General features: G+C 47.1%; 1 protein-coding gene across 2 annotated transcripts in view; it reads left to right on the plus strand.

Moving 5' to 3' along the window:
• LOC119449426 (uncharacterized) overlaps positions 1-17,684 on the plus strand; it is a 44,371-nt gene extending 26,687 nt beyond the window's left edge. For both annotated transcript variants that reach the window (XM_049665198.1, XM_049665199.1), the window contains exon 2: positions 6,544-17,684. In XM_049665198.1, coding sequence (XP_049521155.1) covers positions 6,544-7,450 — 907 coding nt within the window. In that variant the 3' untranslated portion in view covers positions 7,451-17,684. The remainder of the gene's footprint in view (positions 1-6,543) is intronic.
• Positions 17,685-19,049: the final 1,365 nt, after the last annotated feature.

Genomic DNA, 19,049 nt, shown 5'->3' on the forward strand with positions numbered 1-19,049 from the left:
AAATGTTATACAACTGTTCATCTTCAGCACAGCGTATTGCAGCATAGCTATTGTCTTCCTGGCAGGCAAGGTGTCCGGGGGCACCACGCCATTCACACGCCACCAAGGGATCAACCCACCTTTTTCTACGACAGGGTTGGTCCAGTTCACTATTGGACCATCTTCAGGGCCGAGCCACCTTACTCGGCAAGAAGCTGATCGAGCAGACGTGCCATGTCCCGGGAAAGAAGCAGCTTCGCTTTATTGAAGGAGTGATTCGCTTGGACGTGCTTATTTTGTTGCAGTGAGGGTAATTAGGAACCCTTTGCTGTTTCACTGCGTAATTCCGTAGGAAACACAGCCAGGGACCGGCACATATATGAACAGTTCGTGCAGGTGGGGTTACATATATTTTTTTAACAGCGAAGCTGTCTATAGATAGGGTTTTATGCATTTTTTTTGCGTCCGTCAACAGATAAAAAACTCGGCTCCCGAATCAGATGCAAAATTGCTTCATTATATGGAAAAGCGTATACGTCTCATTCCTTCGATATGCATTTTCAGTAGATTAGCTATCGATTGGCACCATTTTCAACATCAGTATACTCTCAGGTAGATAATAAGGGTTCCTAAAAGATTTGCCGCTGTGCGACCCGCGTCGGCCATGTGTACGCTCGTACCGCCCTCGCTTTGTCGTCGTTCCAAGCGCTTGCGTGCCAAGTTTCCTTCCGCTCTCCCAGCGTGGCGGTCTCGTCGAGCGTGTCTAGTTTCCGCTGAATGCCAGAGGTGGTGGTAGTCTTCCACGCGAATGTATGCCGCCGATCAAGACCACCGATCAAAATAAAAGTGAGTGTGTGTGTCTTTTTTCGCGATGACCGCCGTCGCCGCTCAAGAGCAATAAAATTTGCTCGTACCTTTCATCTAAATTCTGTGTCACCTCTATGTCGTGTGCTAAACTGCTTCGCTGGTAATCCACCTTTACAGCGGTGGAATGGCGCGTGATTTTTTTTTTAGACCGTGGAGAATTTTTAAAAATCGCCTGAGGCAGATAGCGGTAATTTTAGTCCTTGAGCTGGATTACCTGAAGCTGCGGACAGTACTCGCACGAGTAATGTCGACCTCTTTGAGTGATGCAGCTCAATTACTAGAATTAAGATATCAGCCACAGGTGATCTTTAAAAAATATGTATGGTTTATAAAAAAGACATCTGGTAAAAGCCGTCTCGTTTATGAGTGCTGTCCTGTGGGAGGGTAATTCGCAAAGAAAACTTCGCTTTAATATCGAAGGCAGCGGAAACACGTACACACAGGGAGAGCGACTTCTAAATCCATTTAGGTGTTTGCTGAGCAACTGCCCCAGGAGACATCCGGTATTGACCTCGTCAATTAGCTTACTAAATTTATCGCGTGCAATGCGCAACGTTGTTCGCCGCTGCAGGATGCTCCACCTGTAAACACTTCTGCTCTCCAGTTGACGACAGTTATGAAATCAGTTTTGATATAAGATACGCACGAGGTTGTACATACCTCGGCTGCGGGGCGCTATAACTTAAAGCTATTCCAAACTTTTCTATTCCAATTCTGCAATCAGCCCTCCCCGATTGGTAAAAAAAATTTCGGGCCACCCCCAACTTCGCTTGTCTGTCACGCGACGTAAAGAAAACCGCGATAGCTCCCCATCTGATATGACGCGTACACACTGTTATGCATGATTAAACCGAACAAAAGAAAAATAATTATTCCTGATTCGACGTCTTTTCGCCATTAGCCCTCTGCTATTGGTGAAAAGTTTACGGGCTGCGCCTACTTCGCTTGTCTGTCACGCTACGTCACAAAACCGCGCGAACCCATCGCGTCAAACTGACGTGTACGCGTTAAAGATGCATTAATACGCCGAACGAAACAGAATTTTTTTCTGAATAGCCAGACTGTTCATTTCCGAAAGCAATAGAAGATGGCTGCCCGCCGATCTCTCAGGCACTCGCTACTCGCGCCTGCCGGTGAGCATGGATTTATTTGCGTATAATAAACCTTTTTTGCGTGACAGTGAAAGGTTATCGAGCCCATTCGGGACGTATACATCACTCTACCAACTCTTTCTTGCTGAGGATCCGTTTTAGCGGCATTATTAACCTTCCGTTGCACGACGCCACGATTTTCGACCAGCCATCGCAAGCCAAGTAAGGGGAAGCGGACCAATTGGAGACGCCGGCACCACCCTCTTCATCCTGTTATGTATTTTCGCTGACTCGGTCCCATCGAAACCCTCTCCACATGAGCGTGCTCCTCGCCTCTTGTCCGCCAATTACATAAGAAATACCGCTCAGTTTAGGCAATGTTGTTCGTTTTCAAAGCGAACAAAGGTGAGCTCCTATAAACGAGGAGAGCGTTTGATTGAGCTGTTCAGGCAACGCTGCTGGTCACCGCCCGATGCTTGCGTCGGTGGTTACGTAAGTTTGACGTCAGGAGTTTGGAATAAAAACAGATTGGAATAGTTTTACGTTATAGGGCCACTGTTTACAGAAACACGCGAGCACGCAGCCCGAAAGTGCTGCCTGCGCCATCTGCTGGTGACCATCGGCACTATCAGCGAGGTTACGAGCGTGAGCGGGAAAAAAAAAAAAAAAAATGTCGGTGGCGATTTAGCGGTAAGTGTGTGAAAGACAAGCGTTAGCATCACGTCGCACCTCTTTGAGGTTAATATGTAAACCGCGTTCAGGACATCGAAAAGTGTTGTTTCAGAGCTCACTACACGTCCTGCTTTTTCGAGGAGCAAAGTGCAACAGACGGTCGTCCGGAGCAGACCACCGTCAGTAGCAATATATATCCCTGCTCTTTTAAGCTCTCCCATCCCCTCTCTCCTTCTACCACGTGACCGGCTTCGCACACTTCACACGCATACACCTTTTTTACAGTGAAGCTGTGAGCCTCTAGTTGGTCGGGATTTCTCGTCGGCTCGTGCTCATCCAAAAACTGTACCACCACCTAGCAGCCACGGCCACTCAGGCAGACCTCAAACGGAAGCTGGAAAAGGGCTGTGTCCTTGAATTTTCGCGTAACCGAATTATGTTTTCTCTCATATTCGAATTACAATCCGAAGCTATCATATCTGCAGCTTGTGTGTAAGTCGTATTTTACAAATTTTCTGACGCAATTTACTTTGAGAAAGTCAATTAGTTCAATAAGGCACTTGCCCTTGGCGGAGGGCCTAGAAGATGTGTGTGCTGTGCTATGTGCTCTCTCTCTCTCCTCCCCCTCTTTCATCCCCCCCCCTCATCCCGCTCCCATGTGTAGGGTAGCAAACCGGTTGTGCTAAACTGGTTAACCTCCCTGCCTTTCCTTCTCCACTCTTTCCTTCATTTCCTAGAAGAATGAGGATGTATGCCGCACTTCCTCACACGTACGTGTGCGCATGACGTACTTGTGCACACAATGTATCTGTCTTTGATGCGTGGGCACTCTGCCCGTTGCATCTGCCGCACAGCGTGTGCGGCGACCGTAATCGACATTATGGCAGACACTGTCCAAATAAAGGTATCAGGTGTAGTGGTATCATCATGCATCGATCACACAGCATCAGCGCGTCATGAATACATGGGAGTGTTCCAATTCTGGGCCACCAATGAAGACATTCTGCTTTGACTGCTAAGAAGACGGCTTCGAGCGCAAGCAATGTAACACATTTGTAAGACGTCTCTGCGAGTTGACACCAAGAAAAGCACATATCATCGATCTATACTGTAACACTTTGCGTGTGCGAACCTATGAAAAACACTACGTAGCTTACATTAGGCGCATAAAATACCTGACTACGTTTTCTTGCGCGCAAGTGACCTTCGCGTCGAGCTTCCAAGCATTATTCTGAGCCCCTCATCTTGTTTGGACAGCAAAAGGTAGCCCGCATTTTTTTTTTTTTTTGTTTACTTCGATGCTGTCTTCGCGAAGCTGTCTTTTAGCCGGCTTCGTCAGAATTGCAACGAGACTTAAGATGGCCGCTGTCCGCTTAGATGTCTATTCAGCCGGCGAGCATTAAAACGCAGCCATTGTCTGCGGGCCCACTTACCGTGATCAAGCCAGTGCGCGCGGAAGCCAAGGTCCGAGTCTTGTACAAAATGTTCGCCACCCGAAGGCGAACATATGCTTCTTTCTGTGTTCGTCTCGTTTTTGCAGCACAAACTCGTAACAACGCTAAAGCGCCGGTAATCGCCAGCAGACGATGCGGACGGTATCGTCGACCGCGCACTCGCTAGGTCACTATGTGTTTAATAGTAATAAATACCAGCTCTGCCCATGCATGCGATTGAAGCGTGAGGCGGGTTCTTGATTTGATATCTGAACGCATGAAAAACATGTCATCTTTAGGCGAATGTGGAACTAAACAATTTTTACTCGGCAAGGTTGTTTTTATTGCTGTCTCGTTCATCAAAATTAAGTCCAGCGACTTAGAAATGAGCTGCAACAAGACACCGGGCTAGTTGTTTGTGTTCTATATTACAGTGAAGAATTACAGCGTCCACCTGGACAAGGACGGTGGGCCCCTTAAGTCACAGTAACTTAGCAATGTAAGGAAGAAAAAAATCGCTTTAAAAGAAACTGACAGAGAGGAATAGCGTGAACATGTCGAAGTTAAGGTAACGTTTGGTACAACATGCTACCGGTATATTCGAGGGGGGGGGGGGGGGGGCATACCGCTGCTATACGATGCACTCTGTTGTCCCGCGTTCTTTTCGATACTGTGTGTAGGCGCTGTCACTGCACTCGCTGTTTAGCACAGTAAACGCTCTAGCGTCGAAACCAGCCCGCCTTCCATATTGAACGATTACAACTCGTTCTCCGCAGGACAGACCGTTTTGGGTGTCCTTGAACGACGCATGTGTATACCGGCAGACGCTCCCGCGGCCGTTGTTTCGATCGACGTCCATTGTTCTACGGGCGCTCCAGTAATGGCGGCTTGGGCACGCCACAACGCGAAGATCATTGTCCGTCCTCCTGTAGTCGTAACTTCGACCTGTTCACGCTTTGTGGGGGTGGGGTGCAGAATGAACGTTCACTTGCATCATAATGACTTCTGGACGTAGCGAGCGTGTCCCTCGATCTGCCAACAGTGTTATAATGGTGGCTTATACGCACCTCAGGTTTTCAGTCGACTTGAGTAGCCCAAATTTTCGTCCCCTCGCAAAAATAGACAATCTATAGTAAAATCTAAAGGGCCACTCGTGTCTCTCCCATAGGCTTGTCATTCCACTTTCTATCAGCTTAAAAAACAATCCTCAAACATCCATTGCGCGAAACATTCCGGGAAACCTATACGATCCGAGTTGAATCAAAGGAAATATACACGTTTTAATGCCCTTTATCCTACAGCGATCATATCGCCTATTATGTTACCAAAAGTACAATGTTATAAGAAGGCATACTGGTCTACAAGAAGACTCTCGAAAATCTATAGCCCACCCATATTCAAGTGTTGCCTATATTTTATAAGTGTTCGACTCAGTTCGTGCAACTAGATATGATCTTGCCGCTGTGCTAGCGAAAAATATTAATTTGCAATTAACAGACTCTATATAGGATGTAAAATAAACAAAATATTTTATAATATTAAATACATTTTTCATAAGGAGGCTACAACATGATAAAGCGAGCAGCCTTCCTGATTTTCTTTGATGACCTGGAAGCAAGCATTCCCAACCTCTTCACTTGGGCTCACATAAACAAAATTTCTTAAGCTAAAGGATTCATGAGAGCAGATACCGGTTAATTGTAATATAGGACAAATGATTACCGAAGACAAGTCAATGCCGTATAGCACTCAAAAACGAAAAGCTTTGTAAATTTGGTCCCTGATCTCCAAAACAACGGTATACAGTATCGGGTGTTTTAGACAGAACAGTACTTTTAAAAACTGCCTATGACAGGTAGAACAACTCTAATCCTTAAATGGAATTAAATCGATGGAAGAGGTGGGCATAAACCAACAAATCGAAATGCATAATTGAACAGTTAACAAAATTGCCACAGATTAAGTTTTACCTAATTATAACACGTACGTATTGCAGTTTACGAATTCTAGCCGGTAAGTTCGCGAGGCACTTGGAACGAATTCTGAGATGAAACCAATTTTAAGGCAGGCGCCGTCAAACTGGACGTTAAGCGCACTGTTTTTCCACATACGTTTTAGAGTTATAGGTTAAGGGACGCAAGCCGCACTCGAGCGTTGGGTGACGCAGAATCCATTGCGGGCCTTTGGCGCGCTCGCTTTGGGTTCTTTTGTACGCCAGGTGGTTTGAGTCCCCCAACGCTTGGGTGCGGCTTGCGTCCCCTAACTTAAAACTCTTTTGCCAAAACACCTTTTTATTCATTTCGGGACGGAAATAACTGGAATGCAAATGCGTTTCGTCGCACACTTTGGGAATGAATATCTCGGAAGTGGTGAATCAAGTGTAACCATGCAGGATTCTCTAGAGAAAGTTATGCTTTTCGTTTTTCTGTTTCACTGTGGTGAACTTGATAAGCTTGCGAAACATTCTGCCATCACAAAACATGTGTTACTCTTCGCTGCAGGGCCCAGCGGCGCGGACCAATGGTGGAGGCGCCGCTGCAATGCCAGATCCGAGACATCGTCGCCTCCGACACGCTCACGCTCCGACAGAGTGTGCTCCGACCCGACCTGGCGCGCGTCGACTACCGCGGGGACGACCTGCCAACCACCGCCCACTTCGGAGCATACGTCGACGGCCGACTGGTTGGCGTCGTGTCCGCCTTCCACGAGTCGCTCATCTTTCCCGAAGCGCAGCGGATGGCTGCCGAGCCGCAGAAGCATAACTGCGCACCGCCATCTGCCGACGTTGCCGTTGACGTCCCGACCGATGACTTGTCAACAACAGCTGCAGATTTGGACGTCGAGCCTGCGGGAAAATTAGGCGACCAGCAACCGGGAAGCGAATCGAACGAGCTGATATGCGACCAGATTTCGAAGCTGTCTGTGAACGCGCCGTACGAACGGCATGAAGAGACAGCGCGAGTGGCGGCTGATCCGACAGCAGACGCGAAGGCCGTGTCTGACACCGCTCAAGATATGAACGGGGCCTGCCGCGAAGTGTACGGTCCGGGCGCCGTGCCGACCGGTTCGAAGACGGGAACCGACACGTCTGTGAAGGTGTCGCCGGAGCGCCCCATGCGCCCTCCGCTGCCAAGCGTCGAGAGGGCCATCCAGCTGGCTTCGGAAACCAGCTCGTGGCGTATCCGGGGTCTAGCCGTCGATCTACCACTCAGGGGCCGCGGAGTTGGCTCCCGGCTTATCTCGACGTGCATCCAGCACGCCACCGACAAGCGGGCCGCTTGTGTATGGTGCGTGGCCCGCTGCTCGGCCGAGCCCGTCTACGAGAAGATGGGCTTCCAGAGGGCCGGCCAGGTATTTCGCCTAGAGGGCATCGGACAAGTGTGCTACATGATTCGGGCCTTGCTCTAGCTCTGTCAAGGATGTGATGGGGGGGGGGGGGGGGGGGGGGACGGACGGACATCTCTTGGTGTGCGCACGTGCAGAACTCGAGCGCGCCTCGAGAATGCGCTTGTCTTAAGGTTAAATGCCGCTCCCTGTAGCTTTCGACCATTCGACGAACCACAGATAGAGCCTGGTACTGTTGGCGTGTGTCCGAGTTTCTTGCTTGGTGACGGCCACCCGCGCTCAGCGCTTCGGCCGCCATGCATCGCCATGTGCGTCGACGAACCACGAAGGAGCGACGAGCGCCGGTGTGATGCAGTTGTGGCTCTCAAGCACTGTTATCCCCAAAAGTGAGCACAGAAAAAGACTACCCGGCGACCGCACCTTTTGGAGGGACGAATGGTTTTGTATACAGAATTGGGGGCTCTGGCTGTGGGTATGGCGGTTAACTAAAGTCACGGCTTGATTGTAACCGCTTCAATGGTGCCTTGCAGGACATGTCTACATTGGTTACTCGGGCGGCAAACGGTTACATGTTTTACTGTTTACGTCAGTTTCTGCGCGTGTGTGGTTGCCTAAGGTGCGTCGACGACTGCGTATACCGTCGATCACACGGCTACTACGTGCTGCTCCGATAAGTGCTTTGGCCATGTCATTCGTAAACAGTTGTTGCTTTCCTTTCACGAGAGAGTGACGGTGGCAGGAAGGGATGTCGCGTTGTGCTCTACCAAACTTATCGTGCACTGTTTATGTATGTACGTCCAGCTACGGTTGTTGTCGATAAGCCTTGTCCAATTATGACGGCGATGGCTGCTCCCAGTGTACTTACGCGCCTAGCCTATCTAACTTTCTCGATCTGCACTTTCGCAATAGGCGACAATCCGAGTGGTATACAGCTCCCAATACTTTTCAATTCGCTTGATTTCTTTAACAAAGGCTCTAGCTCTCTTATAATTATTTTTCTCAGGGCAGAATGCCTGTTGGTCAACTGGGCGATGGCTCGACAGAGAGACGTCAGCAATGTGAAGGCTGTCTCGGTGCTAGCACTGCATTAAGATCGTCACTGTCGCTGTTGTCAATTCGACATGATCCTTAGCTCTCCCCACTTGAGAAAAACCTTCGCTAATCTTCATTCCCAAGTGCCGTACTATATCGCGTGCGTCGTTAGTAGAATCGAGAGAGAGTTTACCAACGCTCTTTTATCAGCTCTCTTTTTTCACTCTTTCTATACTTAATATACACAATCAATACGCTTTTAGTCATATATAGTTGAGGTCGTTCTAAGGCCTTTTTCGCTTCTGGATGCTTAATTTTTTTTTTCATAGTAGATAATTCGTGCTCTATACCGTCCCCCTACTGTCATTTCGTTACCATCTGTAATGTTCAAATCTTTGGAGGATGACAGCGATCTTTGTACACGTACCAATGGCCAGCACTCGATCTAACTTCGCCTTACACAAGCGTAGTCTTTAGAAAGGCCACCAGCCGTGTCCCCAAAACGGGGATGCCTGTATAGAGATGACATTCGTGAGCTTTTCAGCGATTCTCCTGTCCGATGCATTCGCTCTTCCAATGGTGCCAGCTTTCAAACCATACATGCGGATCGCGCACAATGTTCTTACCGCAGTATAGCAACGGGCTATATATACTATAGGTTTCGGTAGCTCTTGCAGACAGAAACGACGTGCTAACAGGGAATATCGCAGATCGATTTCTTAAAATTGTTCACCACTATAAACTTGACCCAACCAGTTTTTCTTAGACTGGAATTTTTCGTCTTCAGCCGCGAACAATTTAGCCTAGTTCGAAAGTGGCTGTGGACATTCGGTAGTACGTGCTTTTATGCAACATCGTATACCAGTAGCAAGTTGTCCTGGTGAGAGATTGAACACACATTTTCCTAATTAGGGAAATGTACGGCGAAGCGTACGTGGTTTTCTAGACGATCGGTGAGTATAGAGAAGAGAAAGTGCAGGCTTATCGAGTAAATAATTGCTAATGAATACAGGTATAAATGCTGCTTCTGCCTAAGCTGTTGGCTGGTTTCTGCAAAGAAAGAGGCAGCTGTCGTCTCGTTTCGTACGATATCGACGACATTGCGGACAATATTTGCCTGTTTCGTCCGAAATACACCAATGCTGACGCAGGATTGTAGTTTTCAGGAAAGCAGGTCAAGCTGCATTTGGCATCCCGTCCCACACGCTTTGACTGTTTCCCCGACAGCGACCTTTCGCAATTCACCACGGCCACCGTGGCCTTTCTTTCTGCTACTGAATATTTAAGGGCGGACTAGTGATTTACTGGCACTAATTTGGTATGTTATTTGTACCGCGCGCTTTGTAGGCAGCAATAAAACCAAGCAAGCTGGTTCTAATTTTATTTTGATTTAGCGGTAGAATTAACATGTAGAACGTCCATTCGCGTACCGAGATGTATTTTTATTTTGTCAATGCGACCAGTTAAAAACGGCTCAATTTTATTATTCTCTACTTTAGCTTCTTTTGCTTACTGACGGCGGTGCGTCTTCGGTGAAATGAAAGAGGCTGAGATCACATATTATGTGGACATCATGTTTAATAAATCAAAATGTCCTGCAACCTGAGGCAACGATATCCATAACTTTGCGGCAGCAATACGGAGCCATGCATTTTACCGATGTTTCCTGGCAAGCGCTTTGCCTTTTCAACGGCAGATGGCACCACCATTCTTTAAGCCACGAAATCAGTTTTTCGCAGCCTAACAGTAGGCAACAGTCACTGCTAAGCTGACACTGCACAACACTTACCGAAGACTTTTGAAATGCTGCATTGACCGTCCCCTTTTGTGACGCCCGTAGAGGCAGGAACAACAGTTTCGTCTACTCGGAATCCGAAAGCGGCCGGTCATCCAGACGAGCAAATAGTCGCGAGCTGTCACCTACGCGCACTGTAGCGAGGACAATGGCAAAGAAAGTGCTTGATGGCTTCCTCGCGGCCGCACTGTAACATTGTCGGCCATTTTAACGAGACGAGGGAAAGTTTTCGTACAATACATCCCAGAGCCTTAGTGGACAAAAAATAAAGTCGCTTCGATATAACTGAGATGGAAGACTGAGCCGCTTCGCTGCTTACAGGCGACGCAGGCGGGTGTGTAGAAAACTTCGCGTGTACCGTGCGGACAAGTACGGCATCGCGTGCAAGCGTGTTTGGATTTGTTGCTGCACATGGCCTCGAGTGCGGGATATAGATGTATAGCGCATGCTTTCTTTCTGCCTTCTTCACCTTCTGCGTCTTCTTACTCTTCTCCCTCCTCTGGGATGTTCTCTTGCGGTTTACCTCACCCCAATAACTGCATTGAGCACTGCATCAGTGCAAAAGTTTAGTTCAATCAAGCCAGCACCTTAGGCCGGATAAGCACTCGTACCTATTTATTAGCGATACCTTCGACATGCTCACTCCGCGGTTTTGGTTGTAAACAGCGCGCTATGAAACAATTTTAACCTGTGCAATAGTGGAACGCCGGAGACGTCACCGACAGCAGCAGCGCTGGTATCGCCATTTTGTGGTGCTTTCTTCAACCACAGCGCCTCAGAAACTTTTTTGCACGGATTTATTGTTCTTGCTGAAGATAGACAGAAAATAAATGCTATGCGCTAATGGTTGTGGTTGCCAATGCTTTTGCACTAGTAGACTGGCAAAACATGGTCGTCGTAAGTGTAATTAGGCGTGCTCTAGTTGACGTAAGCGTCACCAAATGGCATCACCAGCACTGCTGTAGAACGGCCCAGTAAACTCTAACTGGGGGGCGCATCTGTCTCCCATATTTTGGTATCCCGTAAACTGTGATACCAGAAGCGTCCATGAAGGACTCTGGTGTTACGTTTACGGACAGGCTCACTAAGAAAGGAATTCAGACAACACAAGCTCTGGTAGCTCCTTGCAAGATAGGAACAACGTCAGCACGGTGGCCTTGCATGCATCAGGACCACGCGCACTTTACATAAAATTGTTTTGAACTGCACCCGAACATTAATTGCGTGCAGGAAGCGAATTCCACTGGTCGATCCGGGGCAATTTTGTTTCTCCATTTTTGTTTCCGGTAGCGCAGGATCAGTTGTTCAATGGTCGATGCGGGAGCCCGTTCGCGTTTTCCTCTGGTCGTTATGAATAGGCATCGCTCTTCGACAGGTCGCACGTTCATGTTTCCATTGTCAAGGTTAGGAAGTGGACACGTGGGAATCGCGTCTCTTTTGCACTGTTTTAGCGCCTTCTACATAAAGATGTACTGGCAGCTTCGTCTTCTTTCCCGCTTCCCCCTTACTCGATTATTATTATTATTATTATTATTATTATTGTGCCAGATTTGTTTGTTGCCATCGAGCTCCCTTTAGCAACGAGATTCACGCCACATTAGTTGTTAAAGCAGTCCAGACAACAGCAGTATCGATTCGACAGTGCCCTGACACTTCAGTAACCAAGTGCGAACTCGGCGAAAGTTTCGGATGCTGCTTCTAGAATCGGCTGCCCGGAACAACCTCCAATGTGATCCATAGCGCGGTACGCTGTTTTCCGCTGGCAGAGTAAGATACGCGGAATCTTAGCAAAGGACTCGTTGGACGGTCCAGGTAGCCCCACCGGGAGAGATCATAGGAATTCGCCCACGTGATGCAATTTGTTCTTTTTCGGTGTGAGGCTGATGCAGGCAAGATGGAGTAGTTTGCCAGATGCTACGTCATGACTGACGGCACTGCAAGCTTAGGCTTGGAAAGTTACTGTACATAACTCTCCCTCTCACGAATGTCCAATCTATTCACCGTTCAATCTCGAATAAAAACACCCGGTATGACACCTCTTGATTCTTGCTTGCAGTCATCATCATCATCAGCCTATATTTATGTCCACTGCAGGACGAAGGCCTCTCCCTGCGATCTCCAATAGGTAACAGTTTGACGAACATGTGTAAGCCACGTGCAGACGATAGAGATTTAGCTAGCTTATGTGCGAAACACTCGAATCTCTCCAGACCGCACATTTCCTCTAAACTACAACCGCTGCTGACCAAATGCGCCTTCCTAACCAAGTTAGCGTCTTCCTTCCACATTTGTCAGTTACTCCCGGAGCCGGTGCTTCAAGGAACGCCTGTTGTAGCCCAGAAAGCAGCACTTCGGGGAGCCACATACCACCACGCTAGTCTTTTAACTCTAGCCCTTTTTACTATGCTCTCTGATAGAAATCCGATAGACTTTCGATATTTCTTTTCTCTCTGCCCTCCAAGAGACATCTATAAACTCGCACCACTATGCTACCAGATAGATCTTCTGTTTGTTTTCGTTTCACGTTGTGGCTCGGAGCAAAGTGCTCGTGCTCCATTTCGTTGCACCCTTAATGAGCATATATTTTTCGCAGCTTCGTCACGATGATCCGGAGAAAACTTTTTAAAGTCTGCACTGGATCTGATCCATTCTCCTCTCAGATTTTAATATCTTTGTCCAAAAAAAATTAACTTGCACTTTGTTCTCTTAAAGACAAATGTGCGTAGTGTTCGACGCGCCAGTCTTTTTTCTGTATACGATATATATGTAGAGCGAATCTTCATCCCCACATACCACCGCGTTCGCTTTTGAACCGGTTTCAAGCAATTGAGGCACAACTATATATACCGAGCGATCTTTGTTACACTTTTCGATCTACGGTATTTTTCTTGCTTTTTGCAATCAAATGTTGTGTAATATATCACTATAATCTCCCTATGTATTCAATCCTCTTTGCGCAACATACGTCATAGACGATATACATATTATATACATCACACTGAAAGCCATGACGGATGGCAGACGTGGACACGTTTACGCGTTCTTCAACTTACAACAGACTAGGGCAGATTTTGCGCCCGCACTGTCTCCACAATCGTATAGTGCAGTCCGAAATGAAGATGTCAAGGTTGCGAAATCTAGATCAGGGTCAGTCAAACGAAAGCGCTATATACGTCTACATTGACGAATCGCATGTTATAAACTTCAAGCTTCTTAACTTCCCTATTGCCTTTAAGCTGCCATTTAGAATTAGGAAGCTGCCCATCAATTGCTGATACTTTTTCTGAGTAAAAAGGGAAATGTTGGCGGACGGTCAGTTTTTTGCCCGTTGTTAATCAACAGACAGACGATGTGCCTCGCTGGTGACACGTTTTACGAAAGAATAAATGAATCCGTCAAGGGGCTGTTCCCGCACTACAGTGGAAAATCACGCCCTGCTTTACATTTAGAATGTGTGGCTTCCACTGCGATTTCTTGAGTACATCATTCAGCGTGAACATTTATGTAGTGCAGTTAGTATAGCAATGACGGTCAAAAATGAAACGTGATCAAAACTGCGGACGTTACAAACACCTTCTACACAAACGGTGTGGTTGACATAGGAAAAGGCACGCAGCTCAGCGGCTCGTCTATCGTATAACGAACTCGCACGTATTAACACCTTCTACGCAGGTTGTCCGCATGCTGCAGTGATCGCGTTTTATTTTCGACTGACTGTGCATCCCGTTGTTCTCAGTGGCCTCTTCGCCGGACTTTGAACTCGAAGTTTAACAATGGAGATTGCCCTGAATTTAATATTGACGAACAGGGGAAAGGAGAGACATTTCTAAATATCCAAGATTCGCTCCATCGTATTTTTCCTCTGAGGGAACGGAAATACTCTTTCACCGGCTCTCGCATCCAGAATACAAGTCCGCAAGGAAGTGACCGATGAACTAAGCTACGTTTTATCGTAACGGCAAATGTGATACCGATCGCCAAAAGTGCTGGAGCAGAAGTACGAAAAGTCGCTAGCTACTTGGCGCCGTTGTAAAAGAAAAGATAGCAGGCGCAGGCTGTAGATATTAACGACAGTTTTATTTTTCATTACCCCTATACTCTGTGCACAAAGCGTTTTGTCAACAATCGCCAACCAAACAACGCTCTACGCTACGACATCTTCTCTACCGGACGCGTATTTCTAACCTTCTTTCGTCGCACAATTTGCGGTTGGATGGGACAGGGAAGAAATAGGAAACCGGCCCGAATGATGAAACATGACACGGATCATACGAGCTTGGTATGACTTTATGCGTGGCAACTGAACGCTTCCTACGCGGAAGGTAGTGTGTATATTTGCCATACTTCGTTAGTCGTAAGCGAAGAGAAAGTGGATGAACGTTATTTGCGGGCCGGTGGCCACTGCGCGCGCCCGTGCCCATAGATTTCGAAAACCGTTCCTCCGGTATATAAAAGGCCCGGTGATTGCTCCAAGCGCGTTGTTTGGACCTATTGTAGTCGTAGAGCCAACCTGTAACTGCCTCTATGCGTCCCTTCTATTTTATCGCGCACGACTCAATACTTGGCTACGATGTTCTCAACTACTACAAACGGCTCTGTTACTTTAACTATAGCAAGTGCCAACCGTAGAACTAGGTCCTATACTTTCGCGAGGAAGAGAAAAAAGAAGCCGTGCTCAATACTCGCCGCGATATGCGCGACATGTATAATCGGTGACGAGCTAAGGATGCTGTCGCTAATACACCGTTATATCCAACTCGGACAATATGTATAAATGCACGAGCCAGTTACGTTCGCTTCTCTATTTGCTTCCCTCGGGAACTACGTTTTGGATCGCGGATTCCCAGAGGGCAAATTAAGTGCGGTATTGTGCACTGAATTCTTACAGAATTCGTACAGAATTCTTTGGTTGTCGCCGATCATGGAAAGCTCAGCATAGGCCACACTATACTTTCGGTGCTGAAGGAGCAAACTCACCGTTGACGTCAGCAGAAGCGGTCGGCCGGATAATGCCGAACGAATAAATTGAGAAGGGTCAAACTTGCGGAGAAATTATGCCTGGAGCGGCGAGTAGACTGCCTTGGTAACGCGCGGTATCGAGGTAAGATGCTGTAGACCTTGACAACCGCTCAAGCGCTTGCATTTCACCCCGCCATAAATAGAGCTGCGCATTCTTCTCCTCTGAATATCCGCTTCAGGCCCTTTTCTACGGTGTTTCTATCACGTGACTAGGCCCTCCCGCTCCTCCTGGCACCATAGAGTTTCGGTACAATAATTACTAGAGGGATCTGTGACGGGAGCTGCAAGGCTGAGCCAGCATGGGAATGATTGAGATGTGCCTGAACTGTCATTTCAACAGCTTCGTCACTTTCATCATTTTCAACAAAGTATAACCTTATAAATAGGGAAACAATAAACATTGTCCGACGGCAGGATTCGAACACAGGACCTGTAGCACAAAAGCTCGATATTGATTCCATTGCGTCACGAACACATGGACAGGCTCAACCGCTGCAATTAGCGAGTATGCATGTCCACCGAGTCTTATGGACTTCTGCATTTAGAAAAGTGTAGATTCCTGTGAAGTTTCGACCAATGAAGGCGGATAACGCGTAGTAAACAAAACCATAAGGACGTCCGAAGCCACAAGCACGAAGATCACGTGTGCTAACCATCATTCCAACCATGGTACAGCTGAGCGATCGCAGCGCCGGAGTCCCATCTACTGTATTCATTGTAGGGATGCCTGGTACCAGCAGTCAGTCGTTCCTCATGCCGTGCCCTGTTTCGTGACCGAAACTAGCATGGTTCCTACACCTCTTTGATGTTTTCTGCTCCAAGTTATCGGCCACTGGTGTCAGGGAGTATAAAGCTAGAAACGCTTCGTACTTATTGCACCGTTGCTTGCCCTGTCAATGCGAAGGGGCCACGCCCGAATCTTGCTTGTGTACCAACCTTTTCGATAAAGTCAATGACCACAACGCTAAATTTACAGAAAAAAATACTTTTGCTCATTTGTGGTTACTAATTTACTTCTTACGCGCGTATGCGCTCAATGTGAATGATGCACACGGGCTCTTTAAGTTTTTTCGTCGTTGTCGTCTTGCTTCTTTTCCTTTTGCTTTCGCGAACTGCTGTAGGCAATCACTGCTGTATTATTATGTGGCATGCTTATTAAAAAGGACAGCGATGATTCAAATATATGTGCACGAACTTCGTTTTAATCTATCTTTCCATCTCACTTTTATAGCGTAAAACTGTAAAGTGCAGTTTGCAACGAAGATGCCTACTGAGAAATTCCGCAGGCAAAACTGCCAGCGCTTCGTGTTTATCGTTTTCCCACTGCATTCTTGAGTGTTTATTCGATAAATCGGCTTTGTTTTTAGTTAGGCCTTCTTGTCAAGATAAAATAGCGTTTGATTGATGTACTTATTTGATCTTGTACTGTTACTCATTTGCCATCTGAGGTAATACCGTTGCAGTAACGTCAGCGATGGAAATTTCTAACGTTTGCAGCTCTATGAAAATGAGTATATCAGTCGGTACGCTGAACTGTGTATATATAGGTGTAAACAAACAAACAGACAGATATTGAGCGTTCGCTTTAAAGGGTGGTTTGCTTAGGGGGAAAAGTGTGCAATCTCGGCAGTGTCATCACATGAGGCTTGGTGCGGGAAAATGTGTCTGTCTGTGTGATGATTCTTTTCCCGTTTTCATCCTGAGTGCTTATTCACTTTCTTTCCACTCGCATTACGTCTTAATGCTCATCCGTTGATTTGAGACTACAGTTTGAAACTCTTCGGGAACCTTTTAATTTTGTGACCCGAACTTTTTGCGAATAACTTCTCATCGCGTGTGTTCTTCTGTACTGAATTCTTGGGATCTTTTTTTTTTTTTTTTTTTCTGCGCCGATCAGCAGTTTTCGATTAGGACGTCGTGAGAGCACCGCAAATGACACCTGAAGGGGTCGTTTGGAAAGTTTTTTGTACTAGCTACTTTTTATCTGTATAAGGATCACCAGTACGAAAAGAAATACCTAGTCGATATTCGAACTGCAGGAGAACTGCGGGGGTATCAGCTGGAATGTCATTTCATGACGAGTTCTAAAACAGTTCACGTGTTCCAAAAAATGTCACGTGATGCGTTTTCTTTTCTTTCAGTGGATGGTGCAAGGATTGTTCCACCGCAAAATGGACACTGCGTTATCGAACTATAAGCAGTCTGTAGAACTGACTAAAGCAAATGCTCACCACTGACATAGGTTAATAAAGTTACCCCGTGCCAAAAGGCTTTCTTCGCTAAATTAGCGAAAATTAATGTATTTGCGAAAATAAAGGGTTCTGCGGTGACTGAGTTGACTTTCTCTTAAGCCCTGTGCATTACCCTCACATTATTCTGCAATTTAAACTGAACCAGCTGTACAACAAACGATATTAATAAAGATTTTTTGTGCGCATTGTTACGGGCTTCCGTTCGTAATCTGCTTCTCTTTCTCTGCTCTAGTGTCACAATGTCTTCACTGCCTTAAGAGGAAGCTTTAGTTTGTGGGTTCCTATCTAGTAAATACGCGGGAAAGGATAAATCGTTTTATTGCGATAGCAATTATATGGACACTCCAAAGCAGATTTCTGCCGTCGCCGTCGCCGTTGCCGTCGCCGTCGCCGTCACCGTGAGGTTCCGTATGACGTCAATGGAGATGAAATCGTCGCCACGCGCCGCCGAACGCTGTATGTGCGAGTGAAAGGGCGCGAGGGACGCGCGCTTTCACGGGGCATGAACGCACGGCGAACAAACGCGCGTTCTCTGCCGTGCTCCCTTAAGGGCTGCAGAAGTAAGCGTCTCTTTCCTCCTTTACAATCACCATATATGTAGAGCAAACGCGCCTTCTTCTGACGCACGAAAGGCCGTGAGGGGGGGGAGGGGGGGGGGGAAGGGAAGGGAGGGGACGTTTAGCTGCGGCACCAAGTGCCTATTTTTATCAGAGGCTCCGGCAACAGTCACCAACGCCGCACGCATTTTGTGCGAACGTGGGCAAAACGCCGACGGCGTCGACAACAGTTCTGCGTGTTGCCGGTGCTGCTGCATGTCCAAGTTTATACAGCTGATAAAGCTACTATCATTACTCCGTATAGCTCTCTACAAATTTGCTATCGCAATTGATGCTTCGCCTTTCAGGTGAAAGTGCGACAACTTTTTTCTCGGCGGCAACCACAGCACCAAATTTTATGAGGTTTGCTGCATTTATATATCATATTAAAAATATATATCTTAATATATTAAGGAATGTAATGAATATGTGTGACCGACTTCACGAACCATTGCGGCATACAGACAGCCTGTGTTGTCGGCCCTTCTCGATGCACGACTTCCTTCGTGGATAAAAAAATGTCACTCATGCGCCAGCGTTGTATCGCTAACCTCTAAATAAAAGACCAACTCCTGAACGTCAGCAAGAGTGAGTACCGCTCGTTAAACAATGACAAAGCGAGTAGCGCAGCTTCCTGGCATAATAAGTTTCGCGCACGTTATCTAGACACGTCTACCCCAACTCGCTCGCAAACATACGCTCACTCTATCGCCAACGTGTTAAGGTATGTGAATGGGCGCACGCTTGAATCAATGCGCCAAAGCATGGGTGACAGCGACTACACCGACAGCACACGAATGGTCAAAGCTGAATGTTTCGTGATGGTCCACAGGAGTAAGCGAGTTACTAGCGGTAATACATTTTTGCTACAAGCTATTACAAAGTACATAACAGCTACATTCGAATTCTCAATTGTGTTCAGCAAGAACAAATATGTGCAACTGAGCCCACCCGCGAGCGATTAGGCA

Source organism: Dermacentor silvarum, chromosome 4 (genome assembly GCF_013339745.2).
Source record: "Dermacentor silvarum isolate Dsil-2018 chromosome 4, BIME_Dsil_1.4, whole genome shotgun sequence".
Lineage (NCBI taxonomy): Eukaryota > Metazoa > Arthropoda > Arachnida > Ixodida > Ixodidae > Dermacentor > Dermacentor silvarum.